Raw genomic sequence first — 12,988 nt, 5'->3', positions numbered from 1 at the left:
TGACCCGCACCCTGACCCCCCCGTGACCCCCACCCTGCTGTGACCCCCACCCTGACCCCCCACCCCGACCCCCACCCTGACCCCCCCGTGACCCCGCTGTGACCCCCACCCTGACCCCCCCGTGACCCCGCTGTGACCCCCACCCTGACCCCCCCGTGACCCCCACCCTGACCCCCACCCTGACCCCCCATGACCCCCCTGTGACCCCCACCCTGACCCCCACCCTGACCCCCTTGTGACCCCCCGTGACCCCCACCCTGACCCCCACCCTGCCCCCCTGTGACCCCCACCCTGACCCCCACCCTGACCCCCACCCTGCCCCCCCCCCCCCCAGGCATCGCCTCCTTCCAGTGCCTGCTGGGTTTGGGGGTCTGGAACCCCCGCGGCCCCGACCTCAGCAACTGCACCAGCCCCTGGGTGAACCAAGTGGCACAGAAGGTACGGGGGGGTCACCCCAAAACCGGGGCACCCCAAAACCGGGGACACCCCAAAACCGGGGACACCCCAAAACTGGGGCACCCCAAAACCGGGGGCACCCCAAAACTGGGGGAACCCCAATGGGAACCCCTCAAAACCGGGGACACCCCAAAACTGGGGGCACCCCAAAACCGGGGACACCCCAAAACCGGGGACACCCCAAAACTGGGGGAACCCCAAAACCGGGGACACCCCAAAACCGGGGGAACCCCAATGGGAACCCCTCAAAACCGAGGTCACCCCAATGAGATCCTCCCAAAACTGGGGACACCCCAAAACTGGGAGAACCCCAAAGCTGGGGGAACCCCAATGGGAACCCCTCAAAACCGAGGTCACCCCAATGAGATCCTCCCAAAACTGGGGACACCACGATGGGGGCACCCCAAAACCGGGGACACCCCAAAACTGGGGACCCCCCAAAACTGCTCTTTTTTGGTGTTTGGGGGCTGTTTTGGGGTGTTTGGGGTGTTTTGGCCTGGTTTGGGGTGTTTTGGGTGTTTTGGGGCTGTTTGGGGCTAGTTTCGGCAATTTTGGGTCCGTTTGCGCCGGTTTGGGTCCGTTTGTGCCCGTTTTGGGTCCGTTTGGGTCGGTTTTGGGTCCGTTTTGGTTCCGTTTGTGCCGGTTTTGGTCTGTTTTGTTTCCATTTGTGCCGTTTTGGGTTCGTTTTGGTTCCATTTGTGCAGTTTTGGGTCCGTTTTGGTTCTGTTTGTGCCGTTTTGGGTTCGTTTCATCTCCGTTTGTGCCGTTTTGGGTCCGTTTGGGTCTGTTTTGGGTCTGTTTTGGTTCCATTTGTGCCGTTTTGGGTCCGTTTTGGGTCCATTTGTGCCGTTTTGGGTCAGGTTCATCTCCCTTTGGGTCGGTTTGGGTCCGTTTTGGGTCCGTTTGTGCCATTTTGGGTCCATTTCAGTTCCGTTTGTGCCATTTTGGGTCCGTTTCGGTTCCATTTGTGCCGTTTTGGGTCCGTTTGGGTTGACTTTGAATCCGTTTGGGTCGGTTTTGGGTCCGTTTGTACCGTTTTGGGTCCGTTTCGTCTGCATTTGTGACGTTTTGGGTCCGTTTTGGGTCCGTTTGGGTCAGTTTTGTTTCCATTTCGTCTCCGTTTGTGCCGTTTTGGGTCAGTTTCATCTCCGTTTGTGCCGTTTTGGGTCCGTTTGCTCTGTTTTGGGTCCGTTTTGGGTCCGTTTGCGCTGTTTTGGGTCCGTTTTGGGTCTGTTTGCGCCGGTTTGGGTCCGTTTGTGCCATTTTGGGTCTGTTTCGTGTCCGTTTGTGCCGTTTTGGGTCCGTTTGCCCTGTTTTGGATCTGTTTTGGGTCCGTTTGTGCCCGTTTGGGTCCGTTTGCGCTGTTTTGGGTCTGTTTTGGGTCCATTTGTGCTGGTTTTGGGTCCGTTTTGGTCCATTTGGGTCAGTTTTGGGTCTGTTTTTGTTCCATTTGTGCTGGTTTGGGTCCGTTTGCTCTGTTTTGGGTCAGCTTGCTCTGTTTTGTGTCCGTTTTGGGTCCATTGGGGCTGTTTTGGGTCCGTTTGCTCTGTTTTGGGTCAGCTTGCTCTGTTTTGTGTCCGTTTTGGGTCCGTTGGGGATGTTTTGGGTCCGTTTGCTCTGTTTTGGGTCCCTTTTGGGTCCGTTTGCGCTGTTTTGGGTTCGTTTGCTCTGTTTTGGGTCCCTTTTGGGTCCGTTGGGGCTGTTTTGGGTCCGTTTGCGCTGTTTTGGGTCCGTTTTGGGGTCGTTTGCTCTGTTTTGGGTCCGTTTTGGGTCAGTTTGCGCTGTTTTGGGTCCATTTTGGGTCCGTTTCGGCTCCATTTGTGCCATTTTGGGTCCGTTTCAGTTCCATTTGTGCCGTTTTGTGTCTGTTTGGGTCCGTTAGGGTCGGTTTGGGACGGTTTTGGGTCCTTTTGTGCCGGTTTGGGTCCATTTCTGCCGTTTTGGGTCCGTTTGCTCTGTTTTGGGTCCGTTTTGGGTCAATTTGCGCTGTTTTGGGTCCATTTTGGGTCCATTTCGGCTCCGTTTGTGCCATTTTGGGTCCGTTTCAGTTCCGTTTGCGCCGTTTTGTGTCTGTTTGGGTCGGTTTGGGTCCGTTTGGGACGGTTTGGGACGGTTTTGGGTCCGTTTGCGCTGTTTTGGGTCCATTTGCGCTGTTTTGGGTCCCTTTTGAGTCCGTTTTGGCTCCGTTTGCGCCGTTTTGGGTCCATTTTGGTTCCATTTGTGCCGTTTTGGGTCCGTTTGGGTTGGTTTTGGGTCCATTGGGGTCGGTTTGGGTCGGTTTTGGGTCCGTTTGCGCTGTTTTGGGTCCGTTTTGGGTCCGTTTGTGCCGTTTCGGGTCCGTTTGTGCTGTTTTGGGTCCGTTTGCTCTGTTTTGGATCGGTTTTGGGTCCTTTTGCGCTGTTTTGGGTCCGTTTCGTGTCCGTTTGTGCCATTTTGGGTCCGTTTGCTCTGTTTTGGGTCGGTTTTGGGTCCGTTTGCTCTGTTTTGGGTCCGTTTTGGGTCCGTTTGCTCTGTTTAGGGTTAGTTTTTGGTCCGTTTGCTCTGTATTGGGTCCGTTTTGGGTCCGTTTGCTCTGTTTTGGGTCCGTTTTGGGTCCGTTTGCGCCGTTTCGGGTCCGTTTGTGCCGTTTTGGGTCCGTTTGCGCTGTTTTGGGTCCGTTTTGTGTCCGTTTGTGCCATTTTGGGTCCGTTTGCTGTGTTTTGGGTCGGTTTTGGGTCCGTTTGCGCTGTTTTGGGTCCGTTTTGTGTCCGTTTGCTCAGTTTTGGGTCCATTTTGGGTCCGTTTGTGCCGTTCTGTGTCCGTTTGTGCCATTTTGGGTCCGTTTGTTCTGTTTTGGGTCCGTTTCGGGTCCGTTTGTGCCATTTTGGGTCCGTTTTGGTTCCGTTTGCTCTGTTTTGGGTCCGTTTTGGGTCCGTTTGCTATGTTTTGTGTCCATTTTGGGTCTGTTGGGTCTGTTTTGGGTCCGTTTTGGTTCCGTTTGCGCTGTTTTGGGTCCGTTTCGGGTCCGTTTGCGCTGTTTTGGGTCCGTTTCGGGTCCGTTTGTGCCATTTTGGGTCCGTTTTGGTTCCGTTTGCTCTGTTTTGGGTCCGTTTTGGGTCCGTTTGCTCTGTTTTGGGTCGGTTTTGGGTCCGTTGGGTCCGTTTTGGGTCCGTTTGCGCTGTTTTGGGTCTGTTTTGGGTCCGTTTGCTCTGTTTTGTGTCCATTTTGGGTCTGTTGGGTCTGTTTTGGGTCCGTTTTGGGTCCGTTTGCTCTGTTTTGGGTCGGTTTTGGGTCCGTTTGCTCTGTTTTGGGTCCGTTTTGGGTCCGTTTGCGCTGTTTTGGGTCCGTTTTGGGTCCGTTTGCTCTGTTTTGTGTCCATTTTGGGTCTGTTGGGGCTGTTTTGGGTCCGTTTTGGGTCCGTTTGCTCTGTTTTGGGTCCGTTTTGGGTCCGTTTGCTCAGTTTTGTGTCCTTTTTGGGTCGGTTTTGGGTCCGTTTGCGCTGTTTTGGGTCCGTTTGTGCCATTTTGGGTCTGTTTTGGGTCCGTTTGTGCCATTTTGGGTCCGTTTGCTGTGTTTTGGGTCGGTTTTGGGTCCGTTTGCGCTGTTTTGGGTCCGTTTTGGGTCCGTTTGCTCTGTTTTGTGTCCATTTTGGGTCTGTTGGGGCTGTTTTGGGTCCGTTTTGGTTCCGTTTGCTCTGTTTTGGGTCCGTTTTGGGTCCGTTTGCTCTGTTTTGGGTCGGTTTTGGGTCCGTTGGGTCCGTTTTGGGTCCGTTTGCGCTGTTTTGGGTCTGTTTTGGGTCCGTTTGCTCTGTTTTGTGTCCATTTTGGGTCTGTTGGGTCTGTTTTGGGTCCGTTTTGGGTCCGTTTGCTCTGTTTTGGGTCGGTTTTGGGTCCGTTTGCTCTGTTTTGGGTCCGTTTTGGGTCCGTTTGCGCTGTTTTGGGTCCGTTTTGGGTCCGTTTGCTCTGTTTTGTGTCCATTTTGGGTCTGTTGGGGCTGTTTTGGGTCCGTTTTGGGTCCGTTTGCTCTGTTTTGGGTCCGTTTTGGGTCCGTTTGCTCAGTTTTGTGTCCATTTTGGGTCGGTTTTGGGTCCGTTTGCGCTGTTTTGGGTCCGTTTGTGCCATTTTGGGTCTGTTTTGGGTCCGTTTGTGCCATTTTGGGTCCGTTTGCTGTGTTTTGGGTCGGTTTTGGGTCCGTTTGCGCTGTTTTGGGTCCGTTTTGGGTCCGTTTGCTCTGTTTTGTGTCCATTTTGGGTCTGTTGGGTCTGTTTTGGGTCCGTTTTGGGTCCGTTTGCTGTGTTTTGGGTCGGTTTTGGGTCCGTTTGCTCTGTTTTGGGTCCGTTTTGGGTCCGTTTGCTCTGTTTTGTGTCCATTTTTGGTCTGTTGGGGCTGTTTTGGGTCCGTTTTGGGTCCGTTTGCTCTGTTTTGGGTCCGTTTTGGGTCCGTTTGCTCAGTTTTGTGTCCATTTTGGGTCGGTTTTGGGTCCGTTTGCGCTGTTTTGGGTCCGTTTGTGCCATTTTGGGTCTGTTTTGGGTCCGTTTGTGCCATTTTGGGTCCGTTTGCTGTGTTTTGGGTCGGTTTTGGGTCCGTTTGCGCTGTTTTGGGTCCGTTTTGGGTCCGTTTGCTCTGTTTTGTGTCCATTTTGGGTCTGTTGGGGCTGTTTTGGTTCCGTTTGCTCTGTTTTGGGTCCGTTCTGGGTCCGTTTGCGCCGTTTCGGGTCCGTTTGGGTTCCTTCCCCCACTGTGTCTCCCCCGGGCAGATCAAGAGCGGCGAGAACGCCGCCAGCATCGCCGCGGACCTGGCCCGGCTCACGCGGGGCCCCGTCTACGCCGGCGACGTGAGCTCGGGCGTGCGGCTCCTGGAGCAGCTCCTCGACATCCTGGACGCGCAGCTCCAGGCCCTGCGGCCGCTGGAGAGGGAATCGGCGGGGAAGAACTACAACAAGGTGGGGGCACCCCATAGGGGAGACAGGGGCACCTATGGGTGATAGGGGAGCACCTATGGGTGATACAGGGGCACCTATGGGGGATAGAGGGGCACCCCATAGGGGAGACAGGGGCACCCCATAGGGGAGACAGAGGCACCCCATAGGGGAGAGAGGGGCACCTCATAGGGGAGAGAGGGGCACCCCATAGGGGAGAGAGGGGCACTGCATAGGGAGACAGGGGCACCCCATAGGGGAGAGAGGGGCACCCCATAGGGGAGACAGGGACACGTATGGGGGATAGAGGGGCACCCCATAAGGGAGACAGGGGCACCCCATAGGGGAGAGAGGGGCACCTCATAGGGGAGAGAGGGGCACCCCATAGGGGAGACAGGGACACCTATGGGGGATAGAGGGGCACCCCATAAGGGAGACAGGGGCACCCCATAGGGAAGAGAGAGGCACCCCATAGGGGAGACAGGGGCACCTATGGGTGATAGAGGAGCACCTATGGGTGATACAGGGGCACCTATGGGGGATAGAGGGGCACCTCATAGGGAGACAGGGGCACCTATGGGGGAGACAGGGGCACCCCATAGGGAGACAGGGGCACCCCATAGGGGAGAGAGGGGCACCGCATAGGGGAGACAGAGACTCCTATGGGGGATAGAGGGGCACCCCATAGGGAGACAGGGGCACCCCATAGGGAGACAGAAGCACCCCATAGGGGAGAGAGGGGCACCCCATAAGGGAGACAGGGGCACCCCATAGGGGAGACAGGGCCACCTATGGGTGATAGAGGGGCACCTATGGGGGATACAGGGGCACCTATCGGTGATAGAGGGGCACCCCATAGGGGAGGCAGGGGCACCCCATAGGGGAGACAGGGGCACCTATGAGGGATAGAGGGGCACCCCATTGGAGAGACAGGGGCACCCCATAGTTGAGAGAGGGGCACCCCATAGGGGAGACAGGGGCACCTATGGGTGATAGAGGGACCCCTATGGGTGATACAGGGACAGGGGCACCCCTATACTTGAGCCATGGCACCCTAAAGAGCTACAATAAGGTCAGGGCAGACCCAAAATGGGACCCGGGGCACCCCCAAAAGGGACCCAGGGCACCCCAATAGGGGCAAGGAACCCCCAAACTGAGCCAGGGCACCCCAATATGGGACAGGGGCACCCCAAAGAGCTACACCAAGTTCAGGGCAGCCCCAAATGGGCCGGGGGACCCAAATATGGGGCAGGGAACCCTCAAAGAAGGTCAGAGCACCCCTAAACATGGACGGGGCACCCCTAAGCCTGATCGGGGGCACCCCCAAATAGTTACAGGGGACCCCAAAACTGACCCAAGGGACCCCAAAACAGGGCACCCCTAACACGGACTGGACCCCCCAAAACTGGGCTTGGGGGGGGGGGACCCAAAACTGCACCTGGGGGATGGGGAGCACCCCAAAACTGCCTTTGGGGACTCAAAACCCGGCCCCAGAGGTCAGAGTCCTCCTGCCCCACACATTGTGGGGTCCCAGCCCCACACTTGTGGGTCCGGCCCCACGGGTTCTGTTGTTTCTCCCCCCCCCCCCCCCCCCCAGATGCACAAGCGTGAGCGCACGTGCAAGGATTACATCAAGGTGAGCGGGGGGCGTGGCCTCTGCATGGGTGGGGCTTGGGGGGGGCGGGGCCTGGGGGGGGCGCGGAATGGGGTGGGAGGGGCTTGAGGGGCGGGGAATTGGGGGTGAGTTGGTGCAGGTGGGTGGGCGTGGCCTGAGATGGAGGGGGCGTGGTTTAGGCATGGAGGTGGGGCGTTGGGGTGGGCGGGGCCTATGTGTTGTGGGCGTGGTCTGATGGGGGTGGCCTGAGGAGGGGTCTAAGTGGTGGGGGCGTGGCTTTGAGTGCATGGGTGTGGTCTGACGCGAAGGGGGCGTGGCTTGTTATAGGTCAGGTGGGCGTGGCCTGGTGGGGGGTCACAGTCTGAGGGGTGGGGGCGTGGCTTTGAGAGCATGGGCGTGGCTTGCTGCTGTGGGGGGTGTGGCCTGCACAGGGTCGGGGGGGGGGGCGTGGCGTGAGTGGATGGGCGTGGCCTGTTTGGATGCGGCAGTGGGCGGAGCCCTGTCATTGTGGGCGTGGCCTGCGATTGGCGCAGGTGGGGGCGTGGCTTATAGAATCTGGGCGTGTTCTCTGTGGAGGAGGGGGGCGTGTCCTATGGCTTTGGAGGGGGGGCGTGGCCTGCGATTGGCACAGGCTCTCCGCGGTGGAGGCGTGGCTTGAGGGGATGGGCGTGGTCTGAGGCTCCACGTGGATGGGGCGTGGCCAGATAGGGCGTGGCCACATAGGGGGCGTGTCCTGGAGAGGATGACGCGGTGGGTGGAGCCTCCTATGGTGGGCGTGGCCTGATCGGAGGGGGCGTGGCTTTTACGGGATCATGGCCGCGTGGGTGTGGCCTAAGGGGGCGTGGTCTGATTCAGAGGGGGCGTGGCTTAGAGACTCTGGGCGTGTTCTCTGCGGAGGACGTGTCCTATGGGCTTGGAGGGGGGCGTGTCCTATGTCCTTGGAGGGGGGCGTGTCCCTATGTCCTTGGAGGGGGGCGTGTCCTATGTCCTTGGAGGGGGGCGTGTCATATTTCATTGGAGGGGGCGTGTCCTATGTCCTTGGAGGGGGGCGTGTCCTATGTCCTTGGAGGGGGGTGTCCTATGTCCTATGTCCTTGGAGGGGGGCGTGTCCTATGTCCTTGGAGGGGGGCGTGTCCTATGTCCTTGGAGGGGGCGTGTCCTATGTCCTTGGAGGGGGGCGTGTCCTATATCCTGGGATGGGGGCGTGTCCTATGTCCTTGGAGGGGGGCGTGTCCTATGTCCTTGGAGGGGGGCGTGTCCTATGTCCTGGGATGGGGGCGTGTCCTATGTCCTTGGAGGGGGGCGTGTCCTATGTCCTGGGATGGGGGCGTGGCCACGTGTTTGTGACCCCGCCCCCTCCCCGTCGGCAGGCGGTGGTGGAGGCCGTGGACAACCTCCTGCGGGCCGAGGCGCTGGAGTCGTGGCGGGACATGGGGGGCGCGCAGCGGGCGCACACGGCCACGCTGCTGCTCGACGTCCTGGAGGAGGGAGCCTTCCTGCTGGCCGACAACGTCCGCGAGCCCGCGCGCTTCCTGGCCGCCAGGCAGAACCTGGGTGAGGGGGGACCCACGGATGTGTGGGGCGGGCGGGGGGGGGAACGGGACCCACACGTGTGGGTCGGAGAGAGAAGTGTGCGTCCCATTGAGAGGCTCATTGCTATGGCAGGGACCCACACGTGTGGGTCGGAGAGAGAAGTGTGCGTCCCATTGGGATGCTCATTGCTATGGCAGGGACCCACACGTGTGGGTCGGAGAGAGAAGTGTGCGTCCCATTGGGATGCTCATTGCTATGGCAGGGACCCACACATGTGGGTCGGAGAGAGAAGTGTGCGTCCCAGTGGGTGACCCATTGCTATGGGGGGACTCACACCTATGGGTCATAGAGAGAAGTGTGCGTCCCACTGGGTGACCCATGGCTATGGCAGGGACCCACACGTGTGGGTCGGAGAGAGAAGTGTGCGTCCCATTGGGAGGCTCATTGCTATGGCAGGGACCCACACGTGTGGGTCGGAGAGAGAAGTGTGCGTCCCATTGGGTGACCCATTGCTATGGGGGGACTCACACCTATGGGTCATAGAGAGCAGTGTCTGCCCCATTGGGAGACCCATGGCTATGGCAGGGACCCACACATGTGGGTCGGAGAGAGAAGTGTGCGTCCCAGTGGGAGGCTCATTGCTATGGGGGGACTCACACCTATGGGTCATAGAGAGCAGTGTCTGCCCCATTGGGAGACCCATGGCTATGGCAGGGACCCACACGTGTGGGTCGGAGAGAGAAGTGTGCGTCCCATTGGGATGCTCATTGCTATGGGGGGACTCACACCTATGGGTCATAGAGAGCAGTGTCTGCCCCATTGGGAGACCCATGGCTATGGGGGGACCCACACGTGTGGGTCGGAGAGAGAAGTGTGCGTCCCAGTGGGTGACCCATTGCTATGGGGGGACTCACACCTATGGGTCATACAGAGAAGTGTGCGTCCCACTGGGTGACCCATGGCTATGGCAGGGACCCACACGTGTGGGTCGGAGAGAGAAGTGTGCGTCCCATTGGGATGCTCATTGCTATGGCAGGGACCCACACGTGTGGGTCGGAGAGAGAAGTGTGCGTCCCACTGGGTGACCCATGGCTATGGCAGGGACCCACACATGTGGGTCGGAGAGAGAAGTGTGCGTCCCAGTGGGTGACCCATTGCTATGGGGGGACTCACACCTATGGGTCATAGAGAGAAGTGTGCGTCCCACTGGGTGACCCATGGCTATGGCAGGGACCCACACGTGTGGGTCGGAGAGAGAAGTGTGCGTCCCATTGGGAGGCTCATTGCTATGGCAGGGACCCACACGTGTGGGTCGGAGAGAGAAGTGTGCGTCCCATTGGGTGACCCATTGCTATGGGGGGACTCACACCTATGGGTCATAGAGAGCAGTGTCTGCCCCATTGGGAGACCCATGGCTATGGCAGGGACCCACACATGTGGGTCGGAGAGAGAAGTGTGCGTCCCAGTGGGAGGCTCATTGCTATGGGGGGACTCACACCGAGGGGTCATAGAGAGCAGTGTCTGCCCCATTGGGAGACCCATGGCTATGGGGGGACCCACACATGTGGGTCGGAGAGAGAAGTGTGCGTCCCAGTGGGAGGCTCACTGCTATGGGGGGACTCACACCGAGGGGTCATAGAGAGCAGTGTGCGTCCCATTGGGATGCTCATTGCTATGGGGTGACACGCACCCATGGGCCATAGACCCCAGTGTCTGCTCCATTGGGATACCCATTGCTATGGGGGGGACCCACACCAATGGGCCATAAAGCACAGTGTGCATCCCATTAGGAGACCCATTGCTATGAGGTGACCCCTACCCATGACCCATAGACCCCAGTGTCCCCCCCATTGGGATACCCATTGCTATGGGGTGACCCCCACCCATGACCCATAGACCCCAGTGTCCCCCATTGGGATACCCATTGCTATGGGGGTGACCCCCACCCATGACCCATAGACCCCAGTGTTCCCCCCATTAGGGATACCCAAGCCTTAGCTCCCTGCTAGGATGCTGGGGCCCCCCATCCATGGGTCCGCGTGTGCCCCACAGTGCTGGAGGTGACGGTGCTCAACACGGAAGGGCAGCTCCAGGAGCTGGTGTTCCCCCAGGAATTTGGGGGCGAAACGGTGATCCAGCTGTCGGCCAACACCCTCAAACAGAACAGCCGCAACGGTGAGGGGTGCTATGGGGCGGTATGGGGGGTATGGGGGATATGGGGGGATATGGGGAATATGGGGCATATGGGGGGATGTGGGGATGGGGGATATGGGGTCATAGGGGGTATGGGGCCGTAGGGGGTATGGGGGCTATGGGGGTATCTGGGGGGATATGGGGCCATAGGAGGTATGGGGGATATGGGGGGCTATGGGGCCATAGGGGGTATGGGGGCTATGGGGGGCTATGGGGCCATGGGGGATATGGGGGCTATGGGGGGATATGGGGGTATGGGGGGTATGGGGGCTATGGGGGGATATGGGGGCTATGGGGGGATATGGGGGTATGGGGGCTATGGGGGGATATGGGGGCTATGGGGCCATAGGGGGTATGGGGGCTATGGGGGGCTATGGGGGTCTTGTGGGAGTCTCAGAGGTCCCAGAAGTGTCTGGAGGTGGTGGAATGGGGGCACAGGGCTTGATGTGGGGCTGTGGGGGGGCTCTATGTGGGTCTCTATGTGGGGCTCCATGTGGGGCTCCGTGTGGGGCTCTCTGTGGGGCTCTCTGTGGGGCTCTCTGTGGGGCTCTGTATGGGGCTCTATGTGGGGCTGTGTGCGGGTCTCTATGTGGGGCTGTGTGTGGGGCTGTGTGTGGGTCTCAGTGCGGGGCTCCATGTGGGGCTGTGTGTGGGTCTCGATGTGGGGCTGTTTGTGGGTCTCAGTGTGGGGCTGTGTGCGGGTCTCTATGTGGGGCTGTGTGCGGGTCTCAGTGTGGGGCTGTGTGCGGGTCTCAGTGTGGGGCTGTGTGCGGGTCTCTATGTGGGGCTGTGTGCGGGTCTCAGTGTTGGGCTGTGTGCGGGTCTCAGTGTGGGGCTGTGTGCGGGTCTCTGTGTGGGGCTGTGTGCGGGTCTCTGTGTGGGGCTGTGTGTGGGTCTCAGTGTGGGGCTGTGTGTGGGTCTCTATGTGTGGTGGCTGTGTGCGGTGCGGGTCTCTATGCGGGGCTGTGTGTGGGTCTCAGTGTGGGGCTGTGTGTGGGTCTCAGTGTGGGGCTGTGTGCGGGTCTCTATGTGGGGCTGTGTGTGGGTCTCAGTGTGGGGCTGTGTGTGGGTCTCTTTGTGGGGCTGTGTGTGTGCGGGTCTCAGTGTGGGGCTGTGTGTGGGTCTCAGTGTGGGGCTGTGTGCGGGTCTCTATGTGGGGCTGTGTGCGGGTCTCTATGTGGGGCTGTGTGCTCTATGTGGGGCTGTGTGCGGGTCTCTATGTGGGGCTGTGTGTGGGTCTCAGTGTGGGGCTGTGTGCGGGTCTCTATGTGGGGCTGTGTGTGGGTCTCAGTGTGGGGCTGTGTGCGGGTCTCTATGTGGGGCTGTGTGTGGGTCTCAGTGTGGGGCTGTGTGCGGGTCTCTATGTGGGGCTGTGTGTGGGTCTCAGTGTGGGTCTCGATGTGGGGCTGTGTGCGGGTCTCTATGTGGGGCTATGTGTGGGTCTCAGTGTGGGTCTCGATGTGGGTCTATGTGGGTCTCAATGTGGGTCTATGTGGGGCTGTGTGTGGGTCTCAGTGTGGGTCTCGATGTGGGGCTGTGTCCCCCCCTAGGGGTGGTGAAGGTCGTGTTCATCCTCTACAACAACCTGGGGCTGTTCCTGCCCACCGAGAACGCGTCCGTGCGCCTGGGGGGCGAGGGGGGCGCCCGTGCCCCCCCATTGGTCGTCAACTCCCAGGTCATCGCCGCCTCCATCAACAAGGAGTCGAGCCGCGTGTTCCTCATGGACCCCGTCACCTTCACCCTGCCCCACCTCGAGGTGGGACCCCCAGGGACGCCCATTGAGCTCATTGACACCCATTGACACCCATTGACACCCATTGACACCCATTGACACCCATTGACACCCATTGAGCTCACTGACACCCATTGACACCCATTGAGCTCATTGAGACCCATTGACACCCATTGAGCTCATTGACACCCATTGAGCTCATTGACACCCATTGACACCCATTGAGCTCATTGAGACCCATTGACACCCATTGAGCTCATTGACACCCATTGAGCTCATTGACACCCATTGACACCCATTGAGCTCACTGACACCCATTGACACCCATTGAGCTCATTGAGACCCATTGACACCCATTGAGCTCATTGACACCCATTGAGCTCATTGACACCCATTGACACCCATTGACACCCATTGGCAGCCATTGAGGTCATTGACACCCATTGACACCCATTGACAGCCATTGAGCTCATTGACACCCATTGACACCCTTTGACACCCACTGACACCCATTGACAGCCATTGACCTCATTGACACCCGTTGACAGCCATTGACAGCCATT

At 59.1% G+C, this 12,988-nt stretch overlaps 1 protein-coding gene across 1 annotated transcript; it reads left to right on the top strand.

Annotated features, from left to right (window-relative positions):
- Positions 1 to 334: 334 nt before the first annotated feature.
- LOC130595026 (adhesion G protein-coupled receptor L1-like) lies at positions 335 to 12,449 on the top strand (the record flags this gene model as incomplete). The annotated part of the gene is made up of 6 exons (XM_057401380.1): positions 335 to 438; positions 5,191 to 5,376; positions 6,950 to 6,988; positions 8,338 to 8,521; positions 10,553 to 10,675; positions 12,244 to 12,449. Coding segments are annotated over 6 exons (842 nt in total), but the record flags the coding sequence as incomplete, so codon positions are not given.
- Positions 12,450 to 12,988: the final 539 nt, after the last annotated feature.

The sequence above is a fragment of the Pezoporus wallicus genome, unplaced genomic scaffold, assembly GCF_028554395.1.
Source record: "Pezoporus wallicus isolate ANWC-B61680 ecotype Strahan unplaced genomic scaffold, APGP_CSIRO_Pwel_v1 contig_9025, whole genome shotgun sequence".
NCBI lineage: Eukaryota > Metazoa > Chordata > Aves > Psittaciformes > Psittacidae > Pezoporus > Pezoporus wallicus.
Note: the sequence above shows the minus strand (reverse complement) of the source record. Positions and strands in the feature narration are given on the sequence as shown.